At 40.3% G+C, this 14804-nt stretch overlaps 2 protein-coding genes across 2 annotated transcripts in view; both read left to right on the top strand.

Moving 5' to 3' along the window:
* Positions 1-14804, top strand: part of ammecr1 (AMMECR nuclear protein 1) — an 85082-nt gene that overhangs the window by 58053 nt on the left and 12225 nt on the right. Inside the window, exons 4-5 of the mRNA XM_079847043.1 lie at positions 6621-6711; positions 6852-6948. Coding sequence (XP_079703169.1) covers positions 6621-6711; positions 6852-6948 — 188 coding nt within the window. The remainder of the gene's footprint in view (positions 1-6620; positions 6712-6851; positions 6949-14804) is intronic.
* On the top strand, positions 9139-13747 carry LOC307144581 (uncharacterized protein). Its single transcript, XM_079847054.1, has 2 exons — positions 9139-9188; positions 9375-13747. Exon 2 carries the CDS (start codon positions 10885-10887, stop codon positions 11455-11457), a length of 573 nt encoding a protein of 190 aa, XP_079703180.1. The 5' UTR covers positions 9139-9188; positions 9375-10884; the 3' UTR covers positions 11458-13747.

A 14804-nucleotide genomic window follows, 5' to 3' on the forward strand; every position in this document is an offset into this window, starting at 1 on the left:
TAGTGTATATTGTTACAAAAGATTTCTATTCTAAATAAATACAGTTCTTTTTAACTTTTTATTCATCAAATAATCCTGAAAAAAGTATCTCAGGTTATAAAAAAATATTAAGCAGCACAACTGTTTCCAACATTGATCATAAATCAACATATTAGAATGATTTCTGAAGGATCATAAGACACCAAAGACTGGAGTACTTGCTGATGAAAATTCAGCTTTGCATCACAAAAATAATTACATTTTAAAGTATATTAAAAAAGAGAACCATTATTTTAAATTGTAATAATATTTCATAATATTACTGTTTTTTTTGTTTTGTTTTTTTTTAACTGCAGGCTTGATGAGCATAAGAGACTTCTTTCAAAAGCATTAAAAATAGTAGTGTTTCCAAACTTTTGACTGGTACTATATATATATATATATATATATATATATATATATACACACACATTAATGCAATTATCTAATCAACCAATCACATGGCAGTTGCTTCAATGCATTTAGGGGTGTGGTCCTGGTCAAGACAATCTCCTGAACTCCAAACTGAATGTCAGAATGGGAAAGAAAGGTGATTTAAGCAATTTTGAGCGTGGCATGGTTGTTGGTGCCAGACGGGCCGGTCTGAGTATTTCACAATCTGCTCAGTTACTGGGATTTTCACGCACAACCATTTCTAGGGTTTACAAAGAATGGTGTGAAAAGGGAAAAACATCCAGTATGCGGCAGTCCTGTGGGTGAAAATGCCTTGTTGATGCTAGAGATCAGAGGAGAATGGGCCGACTGATTCAAGCTGATAGAAGAGCAACTTTGACTGAAATAACCACTCGTTACAACCGAGGTATGCAGCAAAGCATTTGTGAAGCCACAACATGCACAACCTTGAGGCGGATGGGCTACAACAGCAGAAGACCCCACTGGGTACCACTCATCTCCACTACAAATAGGAAAAAGAGGCTACAATTTGCACGAGCTCACCAAATTTGGACAGTTGAAGACTGGAAAAATGTTGCCTGGTCTGATGAGTCTCGATTTCTGTTGAGACATTCAGATGGTAGAGTCAGAATTTGGCGTAAACAGAATGAGAACATGGATCCATCATACCTTGTTACCACTGTGCAGGCGTAATGGTGGTGGTGGTGTAATGGTGTGGGGGATGTTTTCTTGGCACACTTTAGGCCCTTTAGTGCCAATTGGGCATCGTTTAAATGCCACGGCCTACCTGAGCATTGTTTCTGACCATGTCCATCCCTTTATGACCACCATGTACTAGGGCTGTCACTTTTGAGAGAAATCAAATTCGAACGGATATCGAATATCAAGAAATGTATTCGAATATATTCGAATATCTACGAGTAAAATGTAAAATGAAGTTAACGAACAACCTCGATCCATCAGGAAACGCCACATGGTCGCTGAATTTCACTGCGCTTCATGAAGAGTTTTTCTTTTGCGTGAAAAAGCCGTTCGCCGGAGATGTGTTAAAAGAGGGAGTGCATTCATGATTAGGCTACCGGTATAATAATCCTCCTGGCGCCGGGTCTAAGTGAGTAATGTTCTCTTACCTTTGTTATTTGATTAACATTAATGACACTTTAAGACCAGCCGCTGCGGACAGAGACGCGATCTGACACGCGTCGCATTTTCGCACATCTCTACGTTCATTTAAGACTTTATTTAAATAATTTAAGACTGCTCTTATGAGGACACTCGACAAAACGGACATTTGGCATAATTTGTGTGTTATGGTTTGTTCAAGCCCGAAAGAGAACTCGATACTGACGCGCGTCTTTTCTGTGGGTCGTGTGTGTGTGTGTGTGTGTGTGTGTGTGTGTGTGTGTGTGTGTGTGTGTGTGTGTGTGTGTGTGTGTGTGTGTGTGTGTGTGTGTGTGTAATAGGCAGGAATTACAGCGCGGACTCTTTTGTCTTGTCGTTATCTTCCATTTTCAAAACAAGCTGGCTATTGGCTGCTATTATTCGCTTGATTTGGTCATGGGCCTACGCTACAATACGTTTAGAGCGGCCGCTACTGGATGAGATGGCAAACAATAAAATAAAAAGCAAACGGTCTAATCATAGACTGTAAAAAATGCGCAAAACATGGCACTTTAAAAACCGAATAGTTTATTTATAGTTCGGTTTCGGATATTTCACGTCATGTTCGAATGCATATTCGAATATCGAATAAAAAGTGACAGCCCTACCATGTACCCATCCTCTGATGGCTACTTCCAGCAGGATAATGCACCATGTCACAAAGCTCGAATCATTTCAAATTGGTTTCTTGAACATGACAATGAGTTCACTGTACTAAAATGGCCCCCACAGTCACCAGATCTCAACCCAATAGAGCATCTTTGGGATGTGGTGGAACGGGAGCTTCGTGCCCTGGATGTGCATCCCACAAATCTCCATCAACTGCAAGATGCTATCCTATCAATATGGGCCAACATTTCTAAAGAATGCTTTCAGCACCTTGTTGAATCAATGCCACATAGAATTAAGGTAGTTCTGAAGGCGAAAGGGGGTCAAACACAGTATTAGTATGGTGTTCCTAATAATCCTTTAGGTGAGTGTGTGTGTGTGTGTGTGTGTGTGTGTGTGTGTGTATATATATATATATATATATATATATATATATATATATATATATATATATATATATATATATATATATATATATATATATATATATACACTGCTCAAAAAAATAAAGGGAACACTTTTTAATCAGAGAATAGCATCAAGTCAGTTAAACTCCTGGGATATTGATCTGGTCAGTTAAGTAACAGAGGGGGTTGGTAATCAGTTTCAGCTGCTTTAGTGTTAATGACATTAACAGCAGGTGCACTAGATGGGCAACAGTGAGACAACCCCCAAAACAGGAATGGTTTTACAGGTGGAGGCCATTGAAATTTTTTCCCTACTCATCTTTTTGGACTGTTTTTCACCAGTTTTGCATTTGGCTAGGGTCAGTGTCACTACTGGTAGCATGAGGCGATACCTGGACCCTACAGAGGTTGTGCAGGCAGTCCAGCTACTTCAGGATGGCTCATCAATACGTGCCATTGCCAGAAGGTTTGCTGTGTCTCCCAGCACAGTCTCAAGAGCATGGAAGAGATTCCAGGAAGACAGACAGCTACTCTAGGAGTGCTGGACAGGGCCGTAGAAGGTCCTTAACCCATCAGCAGGACCAGTATCTGCTCCTTTGTGCGAGGAGGAACATGATGAGCACTGCCAGAGCCCTACAAAATGACCTCCAGCAGGCCACTGGTGTGAATGTCTCTGACCAAACAATCAGAAACAGACTTCATGAGGGTGGTCTGAGGGCCCGACGTCCTCTAGTGGGCCCTGTGCTCACTGCCCAGCACCAGGGAGCTCGATTGGCATTTCCCATTGAACACCAGAATTGGCAGGTCCGCCACTGGTGCCCTGTGGTTTTCACAAATGAGCGCAGGTTCACCCTGAGCACGTGACAGACAGGAAAGGGTCTGGAGAAGCCGTGGAGAATGTTATGCTGCCTGTAACATCGTTCAGCATGACCAGTTTGGTGGTGGGTCAGTGATGGTCTGGGGAGGCATATCCATGGAGGGACGCACAGACCTCTGCAGGCTAGACAATGGCACCCTGACTGCCATTAGGTATCGGGATGAAATCCTTGGATCCATTGTCAGACCCTATGCTGGTGCAGTGGGTCCTGGATTCCTCCTGGTGCACAACAATGCCTGGCCTCATGTGGTGAGAGCATGCAGGCAGTTCCTGGAGGATGAAGGAATGATACCATTGAAGGGCCACCACGCTCACCTGACCTACATCCAATAGAACACCTATGGGACATTGTGTTTCGGTTCATCTGACATCACCTGGTTGCACCTCAGACTGTCCAGGAGCTCAGTGATGCGCTGGTCCAGATCTGGGAGGAAATACCCCAGGACACCATCCGTCGTCTCATTAGGAGCATGCCCCGACGTTGTCAGGCATGCATACAAGCACGTGGGGGCCATACAAACTACTGAGTACCATTTTGAGTTGCTGCAATGAAATTTCAGCAAAATTGACAAGCCTGCTGCATCATTTTTTCACTTAGATTTCCGGGGTGTCTTTGAATTCAATCCTCTGTAGGTTGATCATTTTCATTTCCATCAAACGATGTGGCATCCTTTCGTTCATAACACATTACCCAGTCCATATTAGTATAGATATCCAGCATGATATTTTTCCCCATTGAGATCTGATGTGTTTTCAAAGTGTTCCCTTAATTTTTTTGAGCAGTGTATATATATATATATATATATATATATATATATATATATATATATATATATATATATATATATATATATATATATATATATATATATATATATATATATTAGGGATGCAACGGTACACGGTAAAATCCCAGACCGTTCGGTCAGCCCTGCATGGGACAATCTACCCTCGTGTCCCGTGGGACTTCGGTTTTGCCATTGAGTTTGCGCTGATCCTTTTAGTTTTTGCTTTACACGCCATCAGGTGCGTTTGCCTGTCCAGGCAGACGAAAGCCCGCCCCCGCAAGTTAATGTCCAATCAATCACTGTTGTGTACCCACACGCTAACTTCTGTCACTCACTGGCTCGTACTACTAGTTGTTTGGCTACACATGCTACAGAGACACGTAGAAATGGCGAGCTCTAGCGGAGTTGAAAAACAGAAATTTGAAGATCTTTCAAATCTTCAGTGTGGAATCATTTTGGCTTTGGGGTTGAGTACAACAACGAAGGAGGGAAAACAATCAACAGAAATTACACAGTCTGTAAACTTTGTTTGGCACATGTCGCATACTCCAAAGGAAACACGAGCAATATGTCAAAGCATATCCAGCGAAAGCATCCAGACATAACGCTTCCTGAACACAGGTCAGTCGAGCGACCCGAACAGGCACCAGCAGAAAAAAAACAAATGCAGTATTTTTTTATTATATTATTTTGCTCTGCTTTTTTTCAAAGCACAAGCTAATTTATGTTTGTTAAAGGTAAAAGTGCACTTTTTCTTTCACATTGATCACTTCATATACCAGTTATCAAGGTTTGGAATTGGGATCCACTTGAATATTTTGAAGTGTGTTTGTTTTTTTGTATTTCATATAAGTGATAGTTGAAGAGGTTGTATTACTTAGTGTTGTTCAGTACAGACTAGAGTGTTAATTTATTCCATACATTGATGTTCTTCCTACTGTGACATTCTGTTTATGCTCATAAGAAAAATAAAACATATTTTTGGGATGAAATAGCAGTCTCTTTCTGCACAAAACATGTACCAAAACCGAACCGAGACCGTGGCCCAAAAACTGAGGTACGGACCGTACCGTGGGCTATCTGTACCGTTGCACCCCTAAAAAAAAAAAAAAAAAAAAAAAAAAAATATATATATATATATATATATATATATATATATATATATATATATATATATATATATATATACTGTATATGTATAAAACATAAAACAGCCACAATGTCAGTTTTGTGGAAAAAACTGTTAATTTTGCAGTGTTTTTCCTCACTGTAATCTGACCAAGACTCCTAAACTTGGCTTGCAGGTGTCAGACTTTAGCCATGAAAATGTCACAAGTAACAGAAATAAGCACAAATGTCAGAGCATGTCAGAACACCTCCAGGGCCTCAGACCCCAGAGGGTTAACAGGTGCATCCGGACAATAGACAATCCCACCTTAGTGATGAATACTGAGATCGAAAAAAAAAACTAAAAACTTTTATAATTGTTTATAAAAAGTTTATAATTGTCACTCAGATGTTTAGAAAACATATCTTGTCTGAATAGTAACAACTTCAAACCTGTATAAAATATTAAAGTAAAATAAACCTATAATCACCTCTTTGAATAATAATGTTTGTTTTGTTTCTCCGCTCACACTGACTTTCTTTGAAAAAACTAAAATAGCATGACAGTTTGATTGAATGTGTCATGCAGGTACCAGTCACTATCCTCTTGCCACATCATTTTCGCATTCTTTTCCCTTCTGTTCACAAAAACATATTTTGTTCAGATCCTGGAAATTAGAACCAAAGTCTTCAAGTTATGTAGTTATGCTGCCATTACATATGCATTTGTACCTTTTGTCAACAGTGACCCAGTTCGGAGCTAGACTGTGTTTACACATCACAAACCCAGAGGCAAAATAGTCCACTAGAAGTAAAGTGTAGCAGCTGCTTTAGGAATCTCTCATCAGTGGTGTTTGGTAATGCAAGCATCACTATTGCTCATACCTAGGGTTAGGGATTTGAATAAACACTTCAGGTGTGCTGGGTTTTTTTTTAAGTGAAAGTCCTATTGAAGAAACAGATTTTTTTTTTAAGTGAGGAGGAAACGTAATGATCTAGCCTACATTTGTATGCGTCTCATGTTTTTATGTCAACTTCAACATTTTCTTACATCATTGATGACTCATCGTTGTCTTATAATTATTTCTGAAAATGCATATCTTTATTGATTAAATTGGTCCCTTCTCCAAAAACTAACTTACAATTTTTATGTCATTGTCAGAACCAAAGTGACAGTATTTATCAGTTACATGGAGATCAAATCGAAAAAAGATTTTTCAAAATGTGTTTATTTCTTAGGTGGGTGTTCACGGCATTAGGATAGAATTTTTTAATGAAAAAGGATCAAAGCGCACCGCCACCTACCTGCCAGAGGTTGCGAAGGAGCAAGGTGAGGAAAAAAGTACACTTGCCTGAGTTTTATCTGCATTCAGTTACAATATAACAGCAGAAACAAGATGAAGAATAGGCCAAAAGGTAACACTCAATCAGTATGAAAAAAACAGGATTGAATTTGTTCTCTCTCCATAGGATGGGACCACATTCAGACCATAGATTCCTTACTTCGAAAGGGAGGTTACAAAGCTCCCATCACAAATGACTTCAGGAAGACTATTAAATTGACCAGGTGAGAGAATTACCTTTTCTAAACAATTTTTTATCACTATACAATACAAGGCTATTTTAGTTTAGTTTAGAATATTTTAGTTCTTGTGCCCAACGGTACTAGTCTCTTAAGGGCATTTTTCACAGGATGTCATAGGCAGCAGATTTAGAAGGTTTTTATTTTTCATTTGTATTTTCTTGTTTAGTAATTCTGAACGGATCTGTTTCTTTTGAACCGTCTTTTGGCATCTCCATGTGGTCCTGTTTGGTATTGCACCTTGACTAGTTAATTATATATAAGCTTTAAACAATTGTAACATTTATTTTTTGCTGTTGCACTGTATACATGCATTATGAAGTATGAAGATTAGTTTGAATTGATTGAACAGATTGAATTTAGGATTTTATTCACTTATTTACATTCATCAACTCACACATCAGTTGTGTTAAAGGAGAACTCCGGTCAATTTTAACATTGAGCTCATTTTATTGTACATTTGGAGTGCTGTCAATACAGAGAACAACTACAAAAATCGGTGTTGCCTACACCGAGTTATTCTATTTTTAAAATTTGCACCCTGTTGACTTCAATGGGGCAAGTACTAAATCTGCTTTTAGGCTCTTAACATCCTTGATGTGTCATTACAAGTGCACAGAAAATGTGAGTGATTCCTTCTGAGTGAACACGAGTGGATCTGACTGCAGTAGATGTGAAAGATATGTATAAAAATGATGTTATTTAAGCCAGCGCAAATACCTGTTTACATCCTGTTTTTCGGTTGAAGTCCAAAGTAGTCGATTGCCGAGTTCACGCGCGTGATCATAGGTAACTAAACCTATACGCGTGAACTCGGCAATCGACTACTTTGGACTTCAACCGAAAAACAGGATGTAAACAGGTATTTGCGCTGGCTTAAATAACATCATTTTTATACATATCTTTCACATCTACTGCAGTCAGATCCACTCGTGTTCACTCAGAAGGAATCACTCACATTTTCTGTGCACTTGTAATGACACATCAAGGATGTTAAGAGCCTAAAAGCAGGTTTAGTACTTGCCCCATTGAAGTCAACAGGGTGCAAATTTTAAAAATAGAATAACTCGGTGTAGGCAACACCGATTTTTGTCGTTGTTCTCTGTATTGACAGCACTCCAAATGTACAAAAAAATGAGCTCAATGTTAAAATTGACCGGAGTTCTCCTTTAAACAGAAGCTCAAGCATGTTCGCTTGACATTTGGACTGCTCAGTTCAAATGGATTTAGTTTTACTTAATGAACTTTTAGTGTCAAAGTGTCAGTTGCGTAGCTTTCTATGGAAGGATTTGGAGCTCTCAGATTTCATAAAAAGATCTTCATTTGTGTTCCGAAGATGAACGAAAGTCTTACGAGTTTAAAACGACTTGAGGGTGAGTAATTGATGAAAGAATTTACATTTTTTGGCTGAACTATCCCTTTAAAGTATATCATACAAAAAAAATGGTAGTCACTTTTCATTCAATTTGAGGTTCTCTTAATAGTGGAGCGGCTAAGTGCTTATGTTTGGCAGAATGGTTCAGTTTATGATACAAGCGTGAAAATTGGCATGAGCAGTCTCCATGGGTCACTTGACAAGAAAATTGTCCGAGCCACTTGAAATTTCAAGATGGCGGCTATTTTTCAAGATGGCCGACACCTTAGTGGAGCAGTTAAGTGATATAGTAGTTTATTTGGTGATACAAGCATGAAAATTGGCATGAGCAGTCTCTGTGGGTCACTTGACAATAAGCCACCTACAGCTACTTGAAATTTCAAGATGGCGGCCATTTTTCAAGACAAGATGGCCACCACCTTAGTGGAGCAATTAGGCTTAAGAAATCATTTAGTTGGTGATACAAGCATGAAAATTGCCATGAACCTAATTGCTCCACTAAGGTGGTGGCCATCTTGAAAAATGGCCGCCATCTTGAAATTTCAAGTAGCTGTGGGTGGCTTATTGTCTAATGTCCATCAGAGACTGCTCATGCCAATTTTCATGTTTGTATCACGAAATAAACCACTATATCACTTAACTGCTCCACTAAGGTGTCAGCCATCTTGAAAAATTAAAAATCTTGAAATTTCAAGTGGCTCGGACAATTTTCTTGTCAAGTGACCCATGGAGACTGCTCATGCCAATTTTCACGCTTGTATCATAAACTCAACGATTATATCACTTAGCCGCTCCACTATAAATTGTCAAGTGTGGTTTCAAATGAGACCAGGATTATGCCTGTAGACCAGTGGTTCCCAAACCTGTCCTGAAGGCACCCCCAACACTGCACATTTTCTTTGTCTCCCTAATCAAACACACCTGATTCAACTCATCAGCTCATTATGCCATGTGATAATGAGCTGATGAGTTGAATCAAGTGTGTTTGATTAGGGAGGCAAAGAAAACGTGCAGTGTTGGGGTGCCTTCAGGACAGGTTTGGGAACCACTGCTGTAGACTGAAGGGTTCATGAAATGCAGCCATTTCATTTTGGGTATGTCATTTTCAGCTTGTGTCATTGCTGGTTAAGGGGTTAAAGAAGCGTGTCTCTTTGAAGACTTCAATGCTATAATTGGGCTTTGATAGTAATGTCTTTGCTTATAAACATTATGTGGAACACTTTTGGAAAACTTTTATTATGGTTTTACTATTACAACTGGCAAGATTAACTAATCGTGAAAAATGTTGGCTATAGCAGTAAGTTTAGATCTACTCCTATTGCACTGCTGAGCATTGTAGCCAACTCGACTTCTGCACTCTCACAAATACTTGCATAATAACTAACAAAGTGCAAACACTATTTAAATAAGATATTTATTGTGCAGTTTGGACAGTGTCGATTATAACAAGAGTTTTGGTGACAGTGTGGAATCATTCACTGATAAACTTGACAGCTCCTGTAAATACAAAGGGAGTCCCCTTTCAAAAGGGAACTCGCACTGCGTCAATGATGCTATGGGGAACGCCTTCCACGTGAACCGTTGTCTGAACAGCTATCCAATCACGGCAATTGAAATTGACCGGCGACAGCCTATGACGTCACTACTATTGCAACCTGGAAGTATAAAAGGAGCGCCTAGAGAACATGTCATCCTTTTTTGTCTTCAGGGACTGTTTTGTCTGATTTGATATCACCTGAAAAAGGTAAGAAACAATTATGGCAAGTGATAAGAGTTTCAAGAAGTGTGTGGATCTGTGTCTCAGGTATCTGACACCAGATGACACACACACACACCTTGTGCATTTACTGTTTGGGCAAAGAGCATGCACGATCAGTTCTTGAAAGACCTGATTGTGCAGAATGTGAGAGTTTTCCGCTAAGAAAACTCCGCTCTCGTCTGGCCCTCCTCTCGAAGGAAGAGGGGCAGGCATCTGGGCCCAGTGGTTCGGGTCCCGCTTGTGCTGAGGCACAGTGGAGACTTGGATCATGGGGTTCCCAGATGGAGCTCGCAGATGAGTTTGATGAGCTTGTAAGGGTGAGTTGCTGGAAGAGGATGTGTTATCTCTTACATCCTCTGATCCAGCAGCAAGTGCTCTGCTGGCACCCAGCCCAAGAGAGCAGGAGTTGTCTGATGAGGGTGAAGAAGAGGTACTACCTGAACCCTCACAGCCTACCTGCCCCGTGTATGATGAGGTCTTGGGTGTTATGGAGTGCACTTCTGCGCATGGTTCCTTTCTGGCCATAATTCCCCAGCTCCTGTGAGCCTTCCATTCCTGCCTGATCTGCATTCTGAGATCAAGAAGGCATGGAAGAACCCATATTTTGCACGCATCCATCGCCAACAGCGAGCAAACTATGCTGATGTTGAGGGAATGTGTGAACATGGGTATGTGTCAATGCCCCCAATCGACGAGACGTTCGCAAACTATCTCACTGTTGGAGAGGCTTCGGCACTGAAAGCTCTGGCCCTGCCTTCCAAACCACTCAAGATGATATCTCACTTGAATGGCAGGGCATACGCGGCAGCAGGTCAGGCTGGGGCTGCTTTACACACAATGTTGGTTACAGGCATACCAAGCCAACCTGCTGATGGATTTGGATCAGGGTCAGGGTCTCTCCCCTGACGCAGTGGACGAACTGCGCTGCACCTCAGATCTGGCTCTTGGGGCCACCAGACAAACCGCTGCCTCGATTGGAAGGTCGATGGTGGCCATGGAGAGACATCTGTGGCTGAACCTGGCTGACATCGGGGAGAAAGAAAAGGGTTTTCTCCTCGATGCCCCGGTTTCGCCATCTGAACTTTTTGGCACCTCCGTTGGGACGGTGATGGAAAAGTTCAGAGAGGCGAAGGCGCGCTCGGCTGTATTAAAATCATGCATTCCACTGCGGTCCGAATCCACACCCAGACAGCCAGGGGGGCCTGCCCCGTCCCGGTTCGAGGATCAGAGACAGGGCCAGAGGTTCAGCGTCACCCCTCACGCCCCTCCTCCAAGGAGTAGGTCGCAGAGGAGGGGCGACTCAAGGAAGAAGAGGGAACCCGAGGGAGGTGATCCAGCACAGGTGCTCCAGCATCAGTGAAGGATCCCTTTCCTCTGAGGGTGAATAACTACCACCCTCTTCTCTCTTCTTCCTCACCCCAAATTTTCTTTACCCCAGGCGCTTCTTACATCAGGCTTGAGGCCTGGACCGATGATGATATTTTCCCATTAAAACAGAATCTGAACCCATGGGTAAAATGCACTCTTAATGTATGGAAAACTATTATAATAGAATATAAATTAAAGAAGGATATTGTGCCTCTTAAATGGTGTGCATACGACTAAGAGTTTACGCCAAATAGATTAGATACTAGATTTAAGGACTGGACGGATAAAGGATTAACAGTTTTGTGTAATATAATAAAAGGTGACACAATAACTAGTTTTAAAACACTCAAAGAGAAATACTCATTAGAAACCCAAGACTTCTACCGATATTTACAGATGCGACATTTTGTTAATATGAAGATGAAGAATGTGGCAGGGACAGGGAAAGTTAGAATTGTTCAGAAAAGCATACAACTCAGATTTGTTTGGTAGAATTATTTCATGCCTATATAAATGTCTGTTAAATCTTAAAACGCACTCGACTTCCAATATTAAAACAAAATGGGAGAAGGAAGGATGAATAAGTATATCTGAGGAAGAATGGACAATAATATGGAGGTATCAATGGAAATGCTCCAGGTCACAGAAATGGAGGGAGTTTGGTTGGAAAAATTTGATAAGATATTTTATTACACCCTCTCAGAAATATGATGGTAGTAATGCTGGAGAAACTGTGGAAACCAAAATGCAAAACCATTACCATGTTTTTTGGGATTGCTCTGTTATTAAGGATTATTGGAGAGGAATACATAATGCTTTACAAGATATTTTTAAATGTGTAATATCATTTGATAGTAAAACCTTATATTTTGGATGTATACCTCAGAATGGTTAAAAAGAGATAAATATTTAATGAATATATTGCTGGTGGCTGTAAAAAAGAGCTTTACCAAAAAATGGTTGTCACACAAGAGCCCTACCCTAAACGCCTGGATGGAAATTACAATGGACATTTACAAATTAGAGAAGATAACAGCATTTTTAAACCATAATCTGGAACAATTTGCTTTGTGCTGGAAAAAATGGACCAAATATGCAACATCTCAAAGACCTGATTTTATTTTCTAGTTAATATTTAGAATGCCCAGAAAGACTACTCCCTACATGTACATAGTTATTTTCCTCTTTTTTGTTGTTGTTGTTGTTTTGTAAAAAAAAAAAAAAAAAAAAAAGTTTACATTTCTGAGGAGTAGATGTACGGCAAACACAACTGTATGGTGTATGTATGGGCATATGTATGTATTTGTATGTTGTGTGAGTTTTTGATATGAAGATATCCAATATAGTATCTGATGTACATCTGATTGAAATATAATGTTTACATGAGAAAAAGTAAATAAAATTTAAATAAATAAAACAGAGAATCTGGCTTAGTAGTGAGCACGCCCTTTCTAGCCTTTGGGTTTGTAGGCCTTAATTCTGAGAATAAAGTTTAGGTAGGTCTTTATTATAAGGTTGTTAAACTTTAGACCTCTGTTCCTTGTTTAGAAAGTATTAAGGGGTATGTTTGATAGGATATGTAAAAATAGGAATTAGGGCCCTGAAGTTCCCTTTTTTATAGATAGGATTGCATACATGGTCATAGGCCTCCTCTTGTGTTAGAGTCGTCAGGTTTATGTAGTAGGTGGTGCCAATCTTGGTCACCCAGTGGTGTACAGGTTGGCTTCATTTCATATAGAAATCTCTAGTAAGGCCACCATGAACGGGAGCTTCAAACAGATTCTGTTGGGCGTGAGATGGCTTCCTCCCATTTGGGGGGTTTTCTTCTGAGGCCACCACTTCGTATAAAGCTCCAGATAGACAAACCAAGCATTGTCCCTCTTTGGGCCACATGGATAGCCACCTTGTGTTTGTATAGCAGGTCTCCTCTCACGTCTGAGAGTTGTTTAAGAGACTATAGCTTTGAACTTCAGACATGATATTCAAGTGCCATCCCCACGGGGGCTGCCTTAATATCTGGCTTAGGCATGTGTACTAGGAGTTTGTTGGAGACTATCTGCTAGATGCAATTTCGTCACGAGTCCCCCAGTATCTGAGTTTATCACTGTAAGGCCTAGTTTTTCCCTGGTACTGGTCCTGGTCTAGAGTTGTGTAGCCTAGGCCTACCTTTGCATTAGGTGATAATGCTAGTTAATGTTAAGGGTAGAATAAATAGCAGCATAGGTAGCAGGCTATTCCTAAGCCTCCCAATTTCGATTACCGTGATTGGATAGCTTTTCAGACACCGGTTCACGTGGAATACGTTCCCCATAAAGTCTTCGATGCAGTGTCTCGTTCCCTGTTCTCAGGGAACAGAGGTTACAGTCGTAACCTAGACACCTTCTTTGCTTGCTTTCTGCTGAAATTTAATCACAGTTTAAATAACAGGTAATTTTCGTGCTACTGTGGGGAACAAAGTAAAGTTGACGGCTTGATTTACCGAAACATAAGTGCAATTCCAGTGTTATGGACGTGACATTAGCAGTCAAAACTTGAAATTTAATTTCTCATAGGATATTCATTACCAGCATATTGAACCATCTGTTTATATATTCCTAAACAACAACTCTGATGTAGAACATCAGAAAAATATCAGTCTATAAACATGTTTTATATTTTAGATGAGGGAAATAGTCAAGTCAAGTCATCTTCATTTATATAGCGCTTTTAACAATGTAGATTGTTTCAAAGCAGCTTTACAGAGATAAGCGTATAATTTAAGGTAACAGAGATTGTTTCGGCTTTACAGCAGAGTTAAGTTATTTCCATCTAAAGTTAGTTTTGATTGATTTGCTTCCGTCGCAATGATCATTTGTTATTAAATTAGGGGCCGCTAAGACGACACCATTCCCTCTACACAGACTTTAAACGCGAACCTGTGAGAAACACTGATGGCGTTCACATGAGCATTTAGAATGAGTTCTATAGTTATGTGCGTTTGAATATATGCAGGTTTGGAATTCCCTACAAGCCAAGCCTAAACAAAGTACTTGTCTTTCCCTATAAATTTTGATAAAGAATTTTATTTTATTTTGTTGCTTTGGGGTAGGAACGCGAAACGGATTTTCCCGACAACGCCTTATCTGTAGAGTGGTAGTGGGATCCTCCATAGGGAGAGACTAGTTGGCACTTCAGCACTGCGTTGTCATCGGTCCAGGCGAAGGTCCTTCGTCAGATCTGGATACGGCCCGGATCCGGCAGGCTGCAGGAAAACCTCGGGATAAACACAGACACTAAAATTAGCGTAGATGCCATTCTTCTCATGATGTAACGAGTACATCAGGATTTTTGGGAAGTGTT

The sequence above is a fragment of the Squalius cephalus genome (assembly GCF_949319135.1).
Source record: "Squalius cephalus genome assembly, chromosome: 17".
Lineage (NCBI taxonomy): Eukaryota > Metazoa > Chordata > Actinopteri > Cypriniformes > Leuciscidae > Squalius > Squalius cephalus.

What these genes read in the sequence shown, in the direction of transcription:
- LOC307144581 (XM_079847054.1), top strand. Translation starts at nt 10,885, where the DNA reads ATGGCAGGGCATACGCGGCAGCAGGTCAGGCTGGGGCTGCTTTACACA.